The sequence below is a fragment of the Prunus dulcis genome, chromosome 4, assembly GCF_902201215.1.
Source record: "Prunus dulcis chromosome 4, ALMONDv2, whole genome shotgun sequence".
NCBI classification, from domain to species: Eukaryota; Viridiplantae; Streptophyta; class Magnoliopsida; order Rosales; family Rosaceae; genus Prunus; species Prunus dulcis.
Genome location: NC_047653.1, coordinates 19784465 through 19798646, shown reverse-complemented (window position 1 = coordinate 19798646; position 14182 = coordinate 19784465). Strand labels below are relative to the sequence as shown.

Sequence of the window (14182 nt, the reverse complement as noted above, 5' to 3'; positions counted from 1 at the left end):
CTTAGACCTAAGTTGTATAATCCAAATTCAAATAAAAAACTGAAATTAAGGTCCCGTTTAGAATTGCTTTTTTTAGTCAAAAACTTACTTCACTTTAAAGTTAAGCAGTTTAAAGTGTTTGGTAAAAATAAAATATCTCGATTATTTTAAAAGTAGTGGTTTTTTGATAGCAACTTTTAAAAAAAAGCTCTGGATTACTTTTCAAAACTGCTTTCAAAATAAGGAGAGATAAGCATATAATAAATTTTTTAAATTCCCAAAATACCCTCATTTATTTTTAAAAATGACACCACCTCCACATCCAACTTTACCACCTCCACCACCACCGCCACCTTCGCCACCACCACCCCCACATCCTCCTTCTCCACCATTACCACCACCACCTCCTCCTTAACCACTAACACCACCTCCACCTCCTCCACAACCGCCACAACCACCACCACAACCACCACCTCCACCTTCATCACCACAACTACCACCTTTACCATCTCCACCACCACCGCCACCACCTCCTCCTCCTCCATCTCCACCACCTCCACCTCCTCCATCTCCACCACATAATTAGCGCATTACACTTTCAACATCATATCTATTTGAGTCATTATTAACAATTACAACATTTTTATATTAAAATTTACCAAATAGTTTTTATACTACTTTTTGTACTAACACTTTAAAAGAATTATTTACCAAACATGAAGTTGCTTTATTTTACAGCTAATTATTTTCAAAGCACAGTAAAAGCAACTTTTTTTTTTTAAAGTGACAACAATCCCAAACTAGCCATAAATTGCACACAAGATTTGTTATGTGTAAAATCTTCCCAGGGAAAAACCACGAGACCCGGACCAATAAGAATCAATACATTGGTTAGAAAGCAATATATAAGAGACTATTTCTACTTATCTCACTAGATTCGAGGAGGCAGCCAAACCCTACGCTCCTTTTCTACTACTTCAACCACGCAAACTTCATGAACTATCATCTCTTCCAAAACCAGCACAGAATTCTATGAGTTTGTCAATCGCCTTGAAGCATGAACTCACCTAGACTTGTCTTATTGAGAAGGCACATGTCACAACCTCAAGTGTAGAAGGATGATGGATGTGACAGCTTCAGTAGATTTCACATGGAACAATCTACTGAACTTGAATGATATGCACCATGAACTACTCAAAGATGTATGCAGAAAAACCTATCATGGAAGAAAAATCACTCAAAAAGCTACGGATGCACAAACCCTTTTTTCGTTCGTGCACAATGGGAAAGACTTGGAGAAACAGGTTTTGTACTATAAAGCCCAGACTTAAAATTCAATCCAATGTACATTTAGAAATATGCATTAATTTAAGAATGAACATGTAGACATGCATAATGCATCTAAATAACCACTGAATATAAAAGAGGCTCTAAGTCTTACTTACCTTTCCTAAGGATAAGTAATGACTTAGAAACCTCAATGTAGCTTTGACTTCAACTTCGTGCTTTAACCTTCAAACCTTGAATTCCTGAACTTTGGCTGCTTATTTGTTCTTGGCCTGCTGAATCATCAGTGGATTGAAGACTTTCAGCATCCATGTTGTCAATTCGAGAGTTCAGTGCCTAAGTTGCTCAATATGTGGAACATCGTCTCATCTCGTTCAATTATGATCTTCCATTAAAATCCCTTCCTCATTATGTAAACATGACCTCAACCAGGCTTTGATCCCAAAACTGATAACGAGCAAAGAGGAATAGTATGTAGAAAGGCTCCTCTTTGTTTAAATTAGGTATTCTCATTGCTGTAAGACTGGTAAGTGAGATCCATACGGATTTTATGAAACGAGAAGCGAAAATTGTCAAAAAAAAGATATAAACCACTAGCAGCATCACAGCAATACGGTTCTAGGAATCACTCCTAGAGGCCTTGCAACACACCTAAGATTAGGTTGCACCACACAAACCTAGAGAGAAGCAAAACTGCTGCATCTTGATTCAATTGTCCAAAATCTTTGCTAAACGATTACAACAATGTAACTTAAGAGAAACCCTAGTTAAAAAAAGTTGTGAAATGCCCATAACTTTTTGTTTTCGATAAAAATACAAAAGGTACATTAGAATGTACAGCACAGGGGACAAGATGTGCCCAAGACTTCAGCCAACTAAACAATCAACAAACCGAAGCCAATGGAAACAAAACTAATTAGCAACAGCCTTCCGCCCACAAGGATGCCCAGAAGCGAACTCTCTGTAATCTTCATTGCTGCTGCGTACGATATGTCATCTATCTCAAGTATTTAAACCTTTTGTTCAATTCTAAAATCTCTACTTAAGTGTTTGTAACTGACTCTTACACTCCTGTCTGACTCTCTTCCCCCCATCTCCTTCAAGACCTCTCACCACCGTTAGACATGATTTGATTCAAGGCCTCAGAAAAAATAAATAACAAATTGATATCAAAGGCCAAATAACAGCTGTAAACACAAATGTGGCGGCAGCAGTGTAACATGGTTCAAACAGTCATGGAAAATAAGTCTTTCTCAATCATACGTTACGGATTCAAAGAATAAACAATAACAAGAACAGAAATATACTTCAGTTTCTTTGCAGGCAGACAACGTTTACCAAGAAAACTTCATCTTCTTTTTTTCTCAAGAAATACCCCTAACTTAAATAACGTCAAAGACTCCAGTAGCAATTATCAATTGAACTTGGCAAGGCCCAACAAAATCCAAAGTACGCTCATCATCATCTAATGTATTTCAAATTCGGGATCGGATATTCAAACTCTCTTTGCTACAGCTCTGATAAACTTTTAAGGCTGCTTCCTCTTATATTCCTCATCGTGAAGATTTGAGGTCCTTCAGAGGAGGTCTTCTCTATGGTCCTTGGAACTTTGTTCCTTTAGGGCTTCAACTTCCATGGTAAGGGCCTTGCCCAAATATAATTAAGCCCAACTAGACAACCCATATCAACAAAAAAGCTCAGGGCCCTCTTTTTTCCAATCCAATTCCTCCACCACCACAAACCCCAGTTAGATTCAGTCATGATATACTGTTTAGTTATTGGAAGAACCCAAGTACTCTCTTTCCGATCCAGCAAACAGCTCCCAGACATCCCTTTTCCTTTTGGACATGAAAGAATACCAATGATAACTAAAGATGCAATCGCTTGATGGATCAAAAAAATGGGAAAGATGCAGTAGGCTAATGATGGGGCTGTTGGTTAAAATCCATATTATGAAACAATGCTAAGAAATGTGAGCTTACATTTCGTGCTTCTCTCAGAACCAGTGATTTTAGAAAGAAAGCACTGTAAAGAAAATGGAAACCAGTGTTGAATCAGAGGAAGAGAGAACGGTGGTGGCAAGTGATGGCTGAAAAGAGAGACCGAGAAAGGTGGCACAATGCCATGAAATCAAGTTGGAAATAAAAGTCAGAAGAATAAGAAGATCATGGTATTGTGTTCCTGGTCAATAGAGTGCATACATGTTTATATTAGAAAACCAACAAATCACTTCTCCCTAGTATTATGCTCTACAAAGAACCAGCCTCAAATGAAGCCAACACAATGAGCCTTCAATTAAGACAATCCAACACTTAGATTAAACAAATGTAACACATCGTCAACAGCCTATATCATTAACAAAGTAAGTTACGACACAAATGAAGTTGGTTAATATAAACTTATCCATTCAAATAAATTGCCAACTGCAAACTGCAACAAGAATATTATTTATTGACTTTAAAGTGAATTCACACACATGGTACAACAAAAATAGAAACTTTGATCTTATTATTCAAACCATTTGCCATATATACAGGAGTATCAAGTCCATTTACACCTCAAGTTTAAATAATAATAGTCGAAAAGGAAAGAAGTACCTGAGCTTTTTAAGTGGTAGCTCTGAAACGCTTTACAGGGGCTTTAAGAGAAGATAGATATTTTGCATCTGCCTTGCCAATTCCATTGAAAAGATAACTGAAAGGTCGCATTTCTACGTACTTGCCAGAACCAGGAAAAACCTTCAACTCATCATTTAACCAAACAACCCTTCCACCAGAAATGGTCACTTCAACCTTTCCCTGCGAAAATAGAACATTGTCACTTCAACCTTCCCAGAAAAAATGTAATATGAACTTTTAATGTCTGGCATACCATAAAAATGCCACATGAATGCACGCACAGTATTACACAGGCTTTGTACAAGCTCAATCCACACACACGTATAAGAATGAAACTTTATGAATGCAAATATATTTTGTTGTGTATGTACAAACTGGAGAAAAGTTTGAGGGGAAAATACCACACACGGGGGCAAAGAATAGAAGGATAATACAGGGAAGCATATAACTACAATAAAAAATATATAACAATCCACAATCTTCCTTGGAACCTGTTGATTTCCCATGAAAATACTGTGAATAGAACTTAAAAACCGTGAATCACATAATCACACCAAGAACACACGAGATTTATCATGGCTCACCGAATTCGTGCTACATCCATGTCAGTTTTCACTATGTAATAAGTGTTATATTTACATTGAGGCATGAGAGACTTTTGAGAGAGTGAATCCAAGAGAGTTCCAATGAGAGGGTGAGGATGGCCATTATATATGGAAGATAATGGGCTCTCCCCTTTTGGACGTCCTCAAGGAATAAAGTGAGGTCAAAACTATGGTACCAACCTTGTTGATTCACCAATAAAATACCAAGAATAATGGTAGCAGAAAAGAAACAAATCTATCTTTAGAACACCATTTAAATACGCTAAACATCCTTTTTTGAGAAAAAAAGGGGCATAAATAAGCGAAAAATCCTTAGGCTAAAGGAAACATAGAATTTCGTAAAAAGAAAATAGCAAAATTCTAGTCAAATTGGAAAAACCTTAGGAAGTATCTATTCCTGCTACATCAAAATGTTGCATTTGAGAAGACCAACGTTCTTAATATTCAATATCTTTTTGAAGTGGTTGTTATTTGCAGTGATAGAATAAAATAGAAGAGAAAGAGAAAAGTAGGCTGTCATGGTCATGTCCAATCATATAATGCACTAAAATGTAAAATAAAAGTGCATTAATGCCACCGATAATTCTTATATGCCTCATATAGACTGAAAATTAGAAATATAAACAGAATAAACACGCGCTGCTTTGCATAAGTTAACCAGCCAATTCTTGAAATTAACATTGTATTCTCTTCTTATTTTGATGAATATGAGGCTGTCTAAATTTTGGCTAATAACAGCCTAACTATATTAACTACTAAGTCAAGCAGCTTAGGTGTAATGTAAATCTGAAAGAAGTGAATTGGATCGGAGCTTTTAGTGTAAATTGTTTAATTTAACTTTAGAAAAAAAAATATATTAATTCGATATGTTAATAAAATCCACATATACATTTCATTATTCAAACATAAATAATAAATAAATAAAAGAGGGATTTGAACTTTGACATATTTACTATTATCTAAATAGATAATTTTCTTCAATATATTATGATTACCATGTAGATTTTGAAAGCTATAATTGCACTTTAGTGTTACTTAGTCTAGTCAATTGTCATGATTGCAGGAATTTTATACGAGATATCAAACTCCTACAGCAATTGTTTTACTTATTTTGACCCAACAATGGGACTTCAAAATTTTAATAATGCTCTTTTCAATTCCACCTACATGAATCTTTTTAATGAAGGAGAACTTATGTTAAAAAATAGTTTTTTGGCTACTAAAAGGAAGTATTAAATTAAAATCCACAATCCCAGATAAAACTAATTCCAAAATGACCAAGTCTAATTTTAAAGGCCATTTAGGCTGCTAGATACAGAATCAGTTCAATATCAAATTCGTTGTATCACATATGGGTTTGACATCAAACAATTTGTTTCAAATTACATTTAATAGTATCCATTATCTGGGAATGCATTTAATACACACACATATAATATATGTCATTTCAGACACCTCATCTCGTTTTTGTTTCTTTCTCAGATCAGATACCACAAATCCAAGTCAACACTTGACACACGTATCCATGTCAGTAGATCATAGCCACCAAGGTCTCCCCAAAGAGGGAGCAGTAGCTTCCTAATTCTAAAGTAATAACATACTATCTTATGGAAAAATAAAATCCTTTGTGTGACAAATATTACCTTCCCTCTCCATCCCTCGTAGACATTGGTATCAGATCTAGAGTGGTGGGACTTTGCACTTATTTCAAAGCTTGAGTTCGGATTGAGTATAATTATATCTGCATCCGAACCGGCACGAATTGCTCCCTTCCTCGGATATATATTGAAAATCCTAGCACTGAAAATTTTGTGGACGTTGAAATCATTTTAACGTACTTTAGGCAGCATAATGGGAATTTATAGTAAACACAATTCGCTGCAAGAATACCATTCGGTACTCGTCACCCGGACATAGTCAGTAACAGAAATTTGACCGGATTCCTGAAAGTAGGCACAGAAATTTAAAAAAATAAAAGATTATCCAAAACACTGATTCTAATTTAAGCTGCTTATTTAGGGGATGAGCAGGAATTTTATGGCCGCTTACCACCATTGTATCCCATACAAGATGCATCCTCTCCTCAATACCTAATTTCCAGTTGCCGTGTTAAGTATTAGAAACTGAAATTGTCATAGAAAACAGAGCATATATCTTAGTTGAACAAAATCAAAGACCATTTCTGTGACTACCATTGACACCATTTGGAATTTTCTGGAAATCATCAATTCCAAGAGCTTTCTGTGTTGAGTTGAAGGTACAATGATCGGTTCCTACAAGCTGCACATTGCAAAATCTAGGTCAATCTATACTTTCTTAAAACAAATATGTTCACCATTAAGTTCAGGTAGCTAAATTATCCACACACCAAAAAAACAAAAGTTTAGGCAGCTGAATAGTATATATCCCCTCATGTTTGATCAAAATCTGTTCTGAATACAATGTCAAGGGACAACCACAAACTTGTCTCCATTTACAATAACTCCTTAGTAGTTGTCCCCATCCTTTCAAAGCTATAAAAAACAAACAAAAGTTTAGGCAGCTGAATAGTATATGTCCCGTCATGTTTTATCAAAGTCTGGTTATGAACACAATGTCAATGGACAATCATAAACTTGTCTCATCATTTACAATAACTCCTTACTAGTTCTCCCCATCCTTTCAAAGCTATGAAATAAATCATTGCAGTACCAAGAAGCAATATGGACCAAATCAGATAATTCTTATATAATTCTTAAATAAGGTTGAATAAGAGAGACACCTGCAGAGTTCCCATTGAAAGAGCAGCTTGAAGGGCTTTGCCATGTCCTGCGGCCCTTATAGGGGGACTCATGACATACCTGAATTTTCAGAAGGCGGCTATGCTTAACATGGCTCTATTTGACTGACAGAACATTGAAAAAATTCAATAAAGAAGACTATAACAAAAAGTGCAGCCTCCTACTTAGCGGCAGTGATAAAATCAGGATCCCAAAGCCAAGAATCATTCAGCACTAACCCAGAAACTACTGGTTCTCCAATAACCTTCAGCCCTGCAGTTTTAAGAGAGTCATTTTTTTTCCCTTCCCAAAATGATAGGTAAAAAAGAAACAGGATACTGTCTGGAAAAAATGTCTAGAGTTTATATGCCATCTTAATCAGCTTCATCTATCTTTATTAATACACGTATTTGTGGAAGTCTGTCCATAAGTTTCTTTTACAGTTTGTTCATTGTGTTCTTTCTATTAGCCTTCGCTTGAGCTTTTTGGTCTCTATGCTACCATGAATCAACACATATCAGAATTGACAATTATATAAGAAATTCTTTGCAGTTGCTAAAATGCACGCTGGCTGGGTATCATAAACTCTTGCAGCATATTCTTTGTGACGCCACTTCAACAAATCAAAATTTTTGGAAATTGGTTTGTCATTGAATTAGGATACAAAATACAGGTGATATAGAGTCAGTCCACAGCACACTATGGAACCTTGGGAAAGGTGGTTGAACATGATTCCGACATGACACGGTAATGTTAGAGAATGAATTTGTTGTATACCAAGACCAACTGCCGAAGCTATTTACTTAGGCAATTAATGTATAGTTCTGAGAAAAAAAGGAGAGTTTAATGCTTATTTACACAAATTGTAACTAAATAAACAAACCAATGAAATAGTAGAAATTCTAGTTATCAATAACAAGATAGTCCCCAATCGAAAAAAGAAAAAAACATAGTCCTGCTAAATTTATCAGCAGAGCAAGAAATGTAAAACACAAAGAACCTGATTTACGAGCTTTAGAAATTTCTTCCATAGCATCAATGCTCATCACGTGAACTACATAGAGGGGAGTGTTCACAAAAGCTGCGAGTTTAATTGCTCGAGCAGTTGCTTCTCCTTCCAGCTGCATTGTTATTTAAGTTGAATCAGACATTGATCATATGCTCATTAACATACTTGCAAATAACTATTAGATAATTTAAAGAACCACAGAACAAATATAACAAATGAATTTCCATTAATATGACATCAGCATAAAAAGATACCTGCCTAAATAATTGCATATTCATTACTAAAGGACCAAATTTTAGACAATCATTACTTTGCATGCAGCTGGAAAGGGGATCAGATTAGAAGCATGTATCCTACTTGTTGTAGTCTTTCTAAAACAGTGAGGGCAACAAAACCAAACTCTTTTACAAAAGTTCAACCTGATAACATGAAAACAGCATAACTGGATGGGCATCTTTCCTCAATCTCTAAGAAAGTTTTTAACTAGTTTTTCCAATATAGTGAGAACGAGAACATCTTCTTAGTTTCAAAGAAAGAAACAAGAGCCTCACCCAGAATTAGGATTGCTACCATATCTATGTCATGATTGCAGAAGAAAGTTTACCCATAAAAATATGGACTGATAAATAAAAATAAAATATTCATACCAGGTAGGTATGGAATATAAAGTACTATTGAATTGTAAGATTAATAACTATTATGTTATGGTTGCTACAAGGCAATGCATAGAGGCATTAAATATTACAGCATAACAAATGCGCATTTAATAATTACTAATTAATATCAAAGTTATGTTTGCACAATAGGAAAAAAAAAACCACGCTTTCATCTTATCCAAGTTATGTTTGCACCATGAATTTATTTCTATAATTACCACTGGGGGCCTTGAAAGAGCATGTCCCTCTGGACCAGTAATACCAAGTTCTATCATTCTTCTCTGTCCTTCATATACAGCATCTCCATTTTCTGCATGAACCATAGCTAACGCACCAAGAGACTTGCACTTTTTGAATGCTTGTAGCAGAAGCTCATCATTGATCATAAAAGACCCCTTGTATGCCATGAAAAACTTGAAAGAGTTTATACCTGAATTAAGTTCACAAATTGTAAATACAAATAAATTTCATAAAACTTAGCATGGCCAACAATTAAGCTCACTCAATAAAACCTGGAAATACATATGACTAACCTTTCTCATTGACCATTATTTCCATTTCTTTTGAAACAACTTCATCCCATTTTGTAATTGCCATATGGAAACCATAATCCATGCAGGACTTCTTAGACTTTTTTTCATAAGCTTCTAATCCTGACAATAAACTTCCATTAACTGGTATAACAAAGTCAATGTGCATTGTTGTTCCACCAGCTAACGCCGCAGCCTGACCACTGAAGAAATCATCAATGGTTCCTGAACCCATGAACTCCATGTCTAGGTGGGTATGAGGATCAATGCCTCCTGTTAATGTTAAACAAATTAAAGTTTAGAGAACACTGATTGGCCCCTAAAGAACGACAGTCATATTTCACTATTAGGGATATTTAATAATGAAGAACAGAAATCCAAATACCAGTATACATAACAAGAAAAGCTTGAAACAACATGATAGACCCCAAAAGGTGAAGCCTGTGCAGAAAACAGTATTGGGAGCTTTAAACATAAAACTTTTATTCATTGATGAGGACATCTTTGTCAAACCCATTAGGGTTTACAAACGAAAGAGATGGAAGAGGGAATTATTAATTAGTTTCCTAATTTATTTGTTAGTTCCTAGGGTCTCTAAGATTTCCAGATTTCATTAGGATTTTTAGTTTTTCCAGATTTCAGTAGGATTTCTAAGTTTCCTATTTTATTTGGATTAGGATTTCTTTCCTAGAATAAGTTTAATTTTTCTTTTCACTCTAGGGTTAGATTATTATAAATACCCAGTCTATGTAATTCATTATGGAGTTGAGTTGTTGAGATATAAAGAAAAGCTTATTTTCCAGAGATTGGAGACTACTTGGTGTGAAGCCAAACCCCTGGAGTGATTCCAGACCAATCCCTTTTGTTCTATTTTCTGTTTTCCATTGTTTTCGCTTCCACCAAACTACCTAAATACTCAATTCACCCATATCCTACATCATTCATGACTTGCACATTGTGTCCCTTATTATAGACTCCCCCAACTCCGAATAGTTAAAAGCTGTAGTAATCTATCACATAGGTGTCGTATGAAACTAACCTGGCATGACAAACTTTCCAGTGGCATCAAGCACAGTGACATCATCACCAACCTGCCAATGGCAATTTTTTTAAAAAGACAGGGTAATATGACATCAAATCAAGTAGAGCATAAAGAAATAAAAGATAATATAAAGAGTAAATAGGAGATAAAGAACTCAGCACAAATGAAAAGTGATTTAGATAGATAACATTCTCTACATCGCTCTGAGTAATTTAGATCAAGACCATTACACTTTCATTTCAATAAATATATACCCCAAAAATCGGATACAGAGCACTTCATTTTCTGTGATACTGCAAGTGCAATTACTATTTCATTCAAATTCATATAAGATTGATCTTCGGCAACCAAAGTTTTTCTCCAAATTCTAGAGTTAGTGGGGTTGTACTAATAATTTCATGATTTATGAGATTTTGGAAGAAGTATTGTATTCCATTCTCTAATTTTATGATATTGTAACTGAAAATAGTTTGAAAATCATCAGTTTTAATGTTCTCTCAAACACTAATTTACAGGAGAATGATTTGAGCGAACCAAAGATTGGTCATAAAAGTTGTCTATTATACATATATTTTGACATTGGCTTTATATAAAAAAATCTCATTATATATACAGAAGTTAAAAGTCAACTTAAACTTAATTAATATATAGGTGTGACTAGAGTTATAGTTTGTCCTTGTCAATTCTACATAAAAATGAATTTATCTATAGGTATCTCCTGGTCATAGACACCCATGCTTCCTAGACCACCATCTTAAGTTTATGCAAGAGATCAAAAATATCCTTGATTATTTTACATAAAAGAAAAAGGCAATTTCTTCTAAGAAAACAACTTTTTCAAAATCTTTAGTAGACAGGATACTCTGCCACAAGAATCAGGACTAATCTGCAAGCTTTGGAACCAGTGAGGTTTTACAAAAGACCAGACCATATAACTAACCACGTCTGCAGGCCTCATCCTCATCATGAAATGATTCTTTTGAAAATATGCTTTTGCCAAAGCATCCTCACTAATGCCAAATCAACACCGCATACATTTCATCCACAAGAAAATCTCAATCACATCTTAGGCACTCCTTTTGCATGGATTTGATTGGAAAACCTCAGGATGAAACTCTTAATAAGAGCTGCCTTGCCCTTATATACACTTCTATATTCTCTTTAACACAACATCAATTGGCAATCCAATATTAAAGCACATCGACAAAGAACTTAGAACATAGGGAGGAACTAACCTTGCACCAAAATTTAAATAATCTTTTCAACTACCTTCCATGACAAAACCTCTCTCAAATTTCTCCAAAAATAACAAGAGACTGAAAGGAAGAAAAGAGATAACCATATCCACTGTGCCTAAATACCACACCATAAAACTGATTGAGATGAATTTAAAAACTCATCCTATAATCACATTTACGAATTGTATTATTAGTTGGAAAAGAAATGGGGACAGAGGATTGCATTGCTCCAGTAGTCCAGAACTAATAAAGAAACTAGTAGGAAACAGGTCCGCACGGATTGGAAAACTACAGAAAATGCAAAACCCACATCCTTCACTGCCCCTAAGGCCCCCAAAGTATCAAGCATATACATCAAATCAAACCTACCAATCTCAATATCCTATCTACAAGTTATAACTAGACCTCCAATATCAGCTTGTTACTTAAGAAGTTATGAGCCACTTCTAGTAACTAAAAACTAGAACCTCCACCCCATTTGCAGGGACAAAAATATTTGGAAAAAGAAAATAGTGGTTAAAGATTTAGAAAATCAATGACCAGCAAGCTCAACTACAACATACCAATGAAATTCATCCAATTTTTACAAAAATACCGAATAAAGAAACAGAGACTGAAATATTGCACCTTAATATTAGGCCTAACAGCAACAATGATTCCATCCTCCACATAAACATCAGCGACCTCCATCTCATGAGCATTCACTACAGTTCCGCCTTTGATCAACAACTTGGTCGACGAAGACGAAGAAACGCCACACGACTCGCCATATCCAAATCCAGCATCGCAAAACTGACACACGTTGAAATAACAAAATAATCAAAGACTAAGACTTTTTGTTTTTTATTTTGTTTTTCTCGGGAACCAAACAGAAAGTGGAGGGTGAATCGAGGAGTACCAGGCTTGATTCTGAGATGGAACAAAAGGCGAAGAGAAGAAGGATGAGAGATAACAGATGGAGGAGGCGTTGAGGACTGGAGCTGTACGCCATGGATTGGATGCTTGAAAAACTTCACTCCTTCACTTCAATCCTGGAAGTCTGAAAATGCGGGAGTGGATCTCTCTCTCTCTCTCTTGAAAGTCTCTTCTTGGCTTTGAGCGCCCTTTGGGGCTTTATACTTTTCAAATCTTTGGACTTTTCTTCTCTTTTTTTGGTCAACCTTTGGAGATTATCTAATCACCACTGCAGGGACTTTAGCCGGGGCAAGAGGCCCATTCCTTCAGTTTTGGACCTCCAGCGCAGCACCTGCAGCTCGGGCAAGTTCTGGGTCCCACCAGTATGGGCAAGCCCAAGGGTAGATTTTGTCTGGGCTTCAGCCCGAGAGCGCTAATGTCAGTGGTGATGTCACGTTGACGTCAGCGAGTCAAAAAAATTGAAAAAAATGGAAAAAAAATCAAATTTTTTTTGAAAAAATACCAAAAATTTATGGATATTTTCCTTATAAATACATAACAATTTTATTCACTTTCCCTATAAATACATAACAAGTTTATATTTTGTTGCATATTCTTTTTTTTTCCTTGCCCTTGCCCTAGCCTTTTGAGGTAGAACCAAAAAAGGCAAGGCTGCCACTATTCACATGAATAGTGGCAGCCCTTGCTTGCCCTTGCCCTTGCCTTAGCCCTTATAGGTGGAGATGCTCTAAGGCTTTATAATTTGTGGGTGCTGCCCATCTCAACTGTTGTTTTGCTTTTCTCCAAACAACTCCACAAGGCTTTAGCTTTCCTCCCCTTCCCCAACATTCTCTTTTACCCTCCTTTTGGAAGATGGAAAATAACTCGAAATTTAGCTAAAAATCGAGAATTTAATAGAAGAAATTGATAATTCTCTTATTTGGCTACTTAAATGTGGAATTTATTAAATGACCGGCGTAATCGTGGAAATTTGGACATTAAATTCCTGAGTTTAATTTCCTCCAAAATGGGCGTTATTTCACAATTTTCATAGTGCCATTTACAAAATTCGACATACATAAATCCAAATACTGAAATCTTCAATTGTTAGAAATTGAAATTATGGAAATCTAACTTCTGTCATTTTAGAATTCTATGTAATTTTCAATTCATTCATCCTCATGGCATGTTTACTTATAAGTGATGGTAATAAAATGAAAATGAATGTGATAAATAAAGGATGAGAATCATATCAACAAGAACAACCTAGTTTATCCGATTCATGATTTTTGGACATTTGATTAATAATTTTAAGGTGGGACATTCGTATTAAATGATTCCTTATGTGTAACTAAACAAAGGAAAAGTTGAGAAGGAAAATCATCCTTTTTCTTCTTATTCCCATTACTTGTAGGTAAATGTATCATAGTGTGTATGGTAGTTTAACCAGTCGATTTGTTTTTAAATCATCTAACGATTAGGAATAGTTGATTGAGTTATCAGCTATCACATCCTATAGCAAGTTAGGAAGTAATCCACTAGCAAGAACTAAGAGAGAAAACCTA

General features: G+C 35.4%; 1 protein-coding gene across 1 annotated transcript; it reads right to left on the bottom strand.

The window, feature by feature from the left end:
* Nucleotides 1-3697: 3697 nt before the first annotated feature.
* On the bottom strand, nucleotides 3698-12856 carry LOC117626495 (dihydropyrimidinase-like). The gene is made up of 13 exons (XM_034358211.1): nucleotides 12622-12856; nucleotides 12351-12515; nucleotides 10483-10534; nucleotides 9447-9716; nucleotides 9132-9343; nucleotides 8249-8369; nucleotides 7434-7521; nucleotides 7251-7329; nucleotides 6682-6769; nucleotides 6539-6579; nucleotides 6380-6432; nucleotides 6133-6289; nucleotides 3698-4064 (listed from the first exon to the last, which is right to left on the bottom strand). The coding sequence occupies exons 1-13, from the start codon at nucleotides 12712-12714 to the stop codon at nucleotides 3873-3875; spliced, it is 1611 nt and encodes a 536-aa protein (XP_034214102.1). The 5' UTR covers nucleotides 12715-12856; the 3' UTR covers nucleotides 3698-3872.
* Between the last annotated feature and the right edge of the window lie 1326 nt (nucleotides 12857-14182).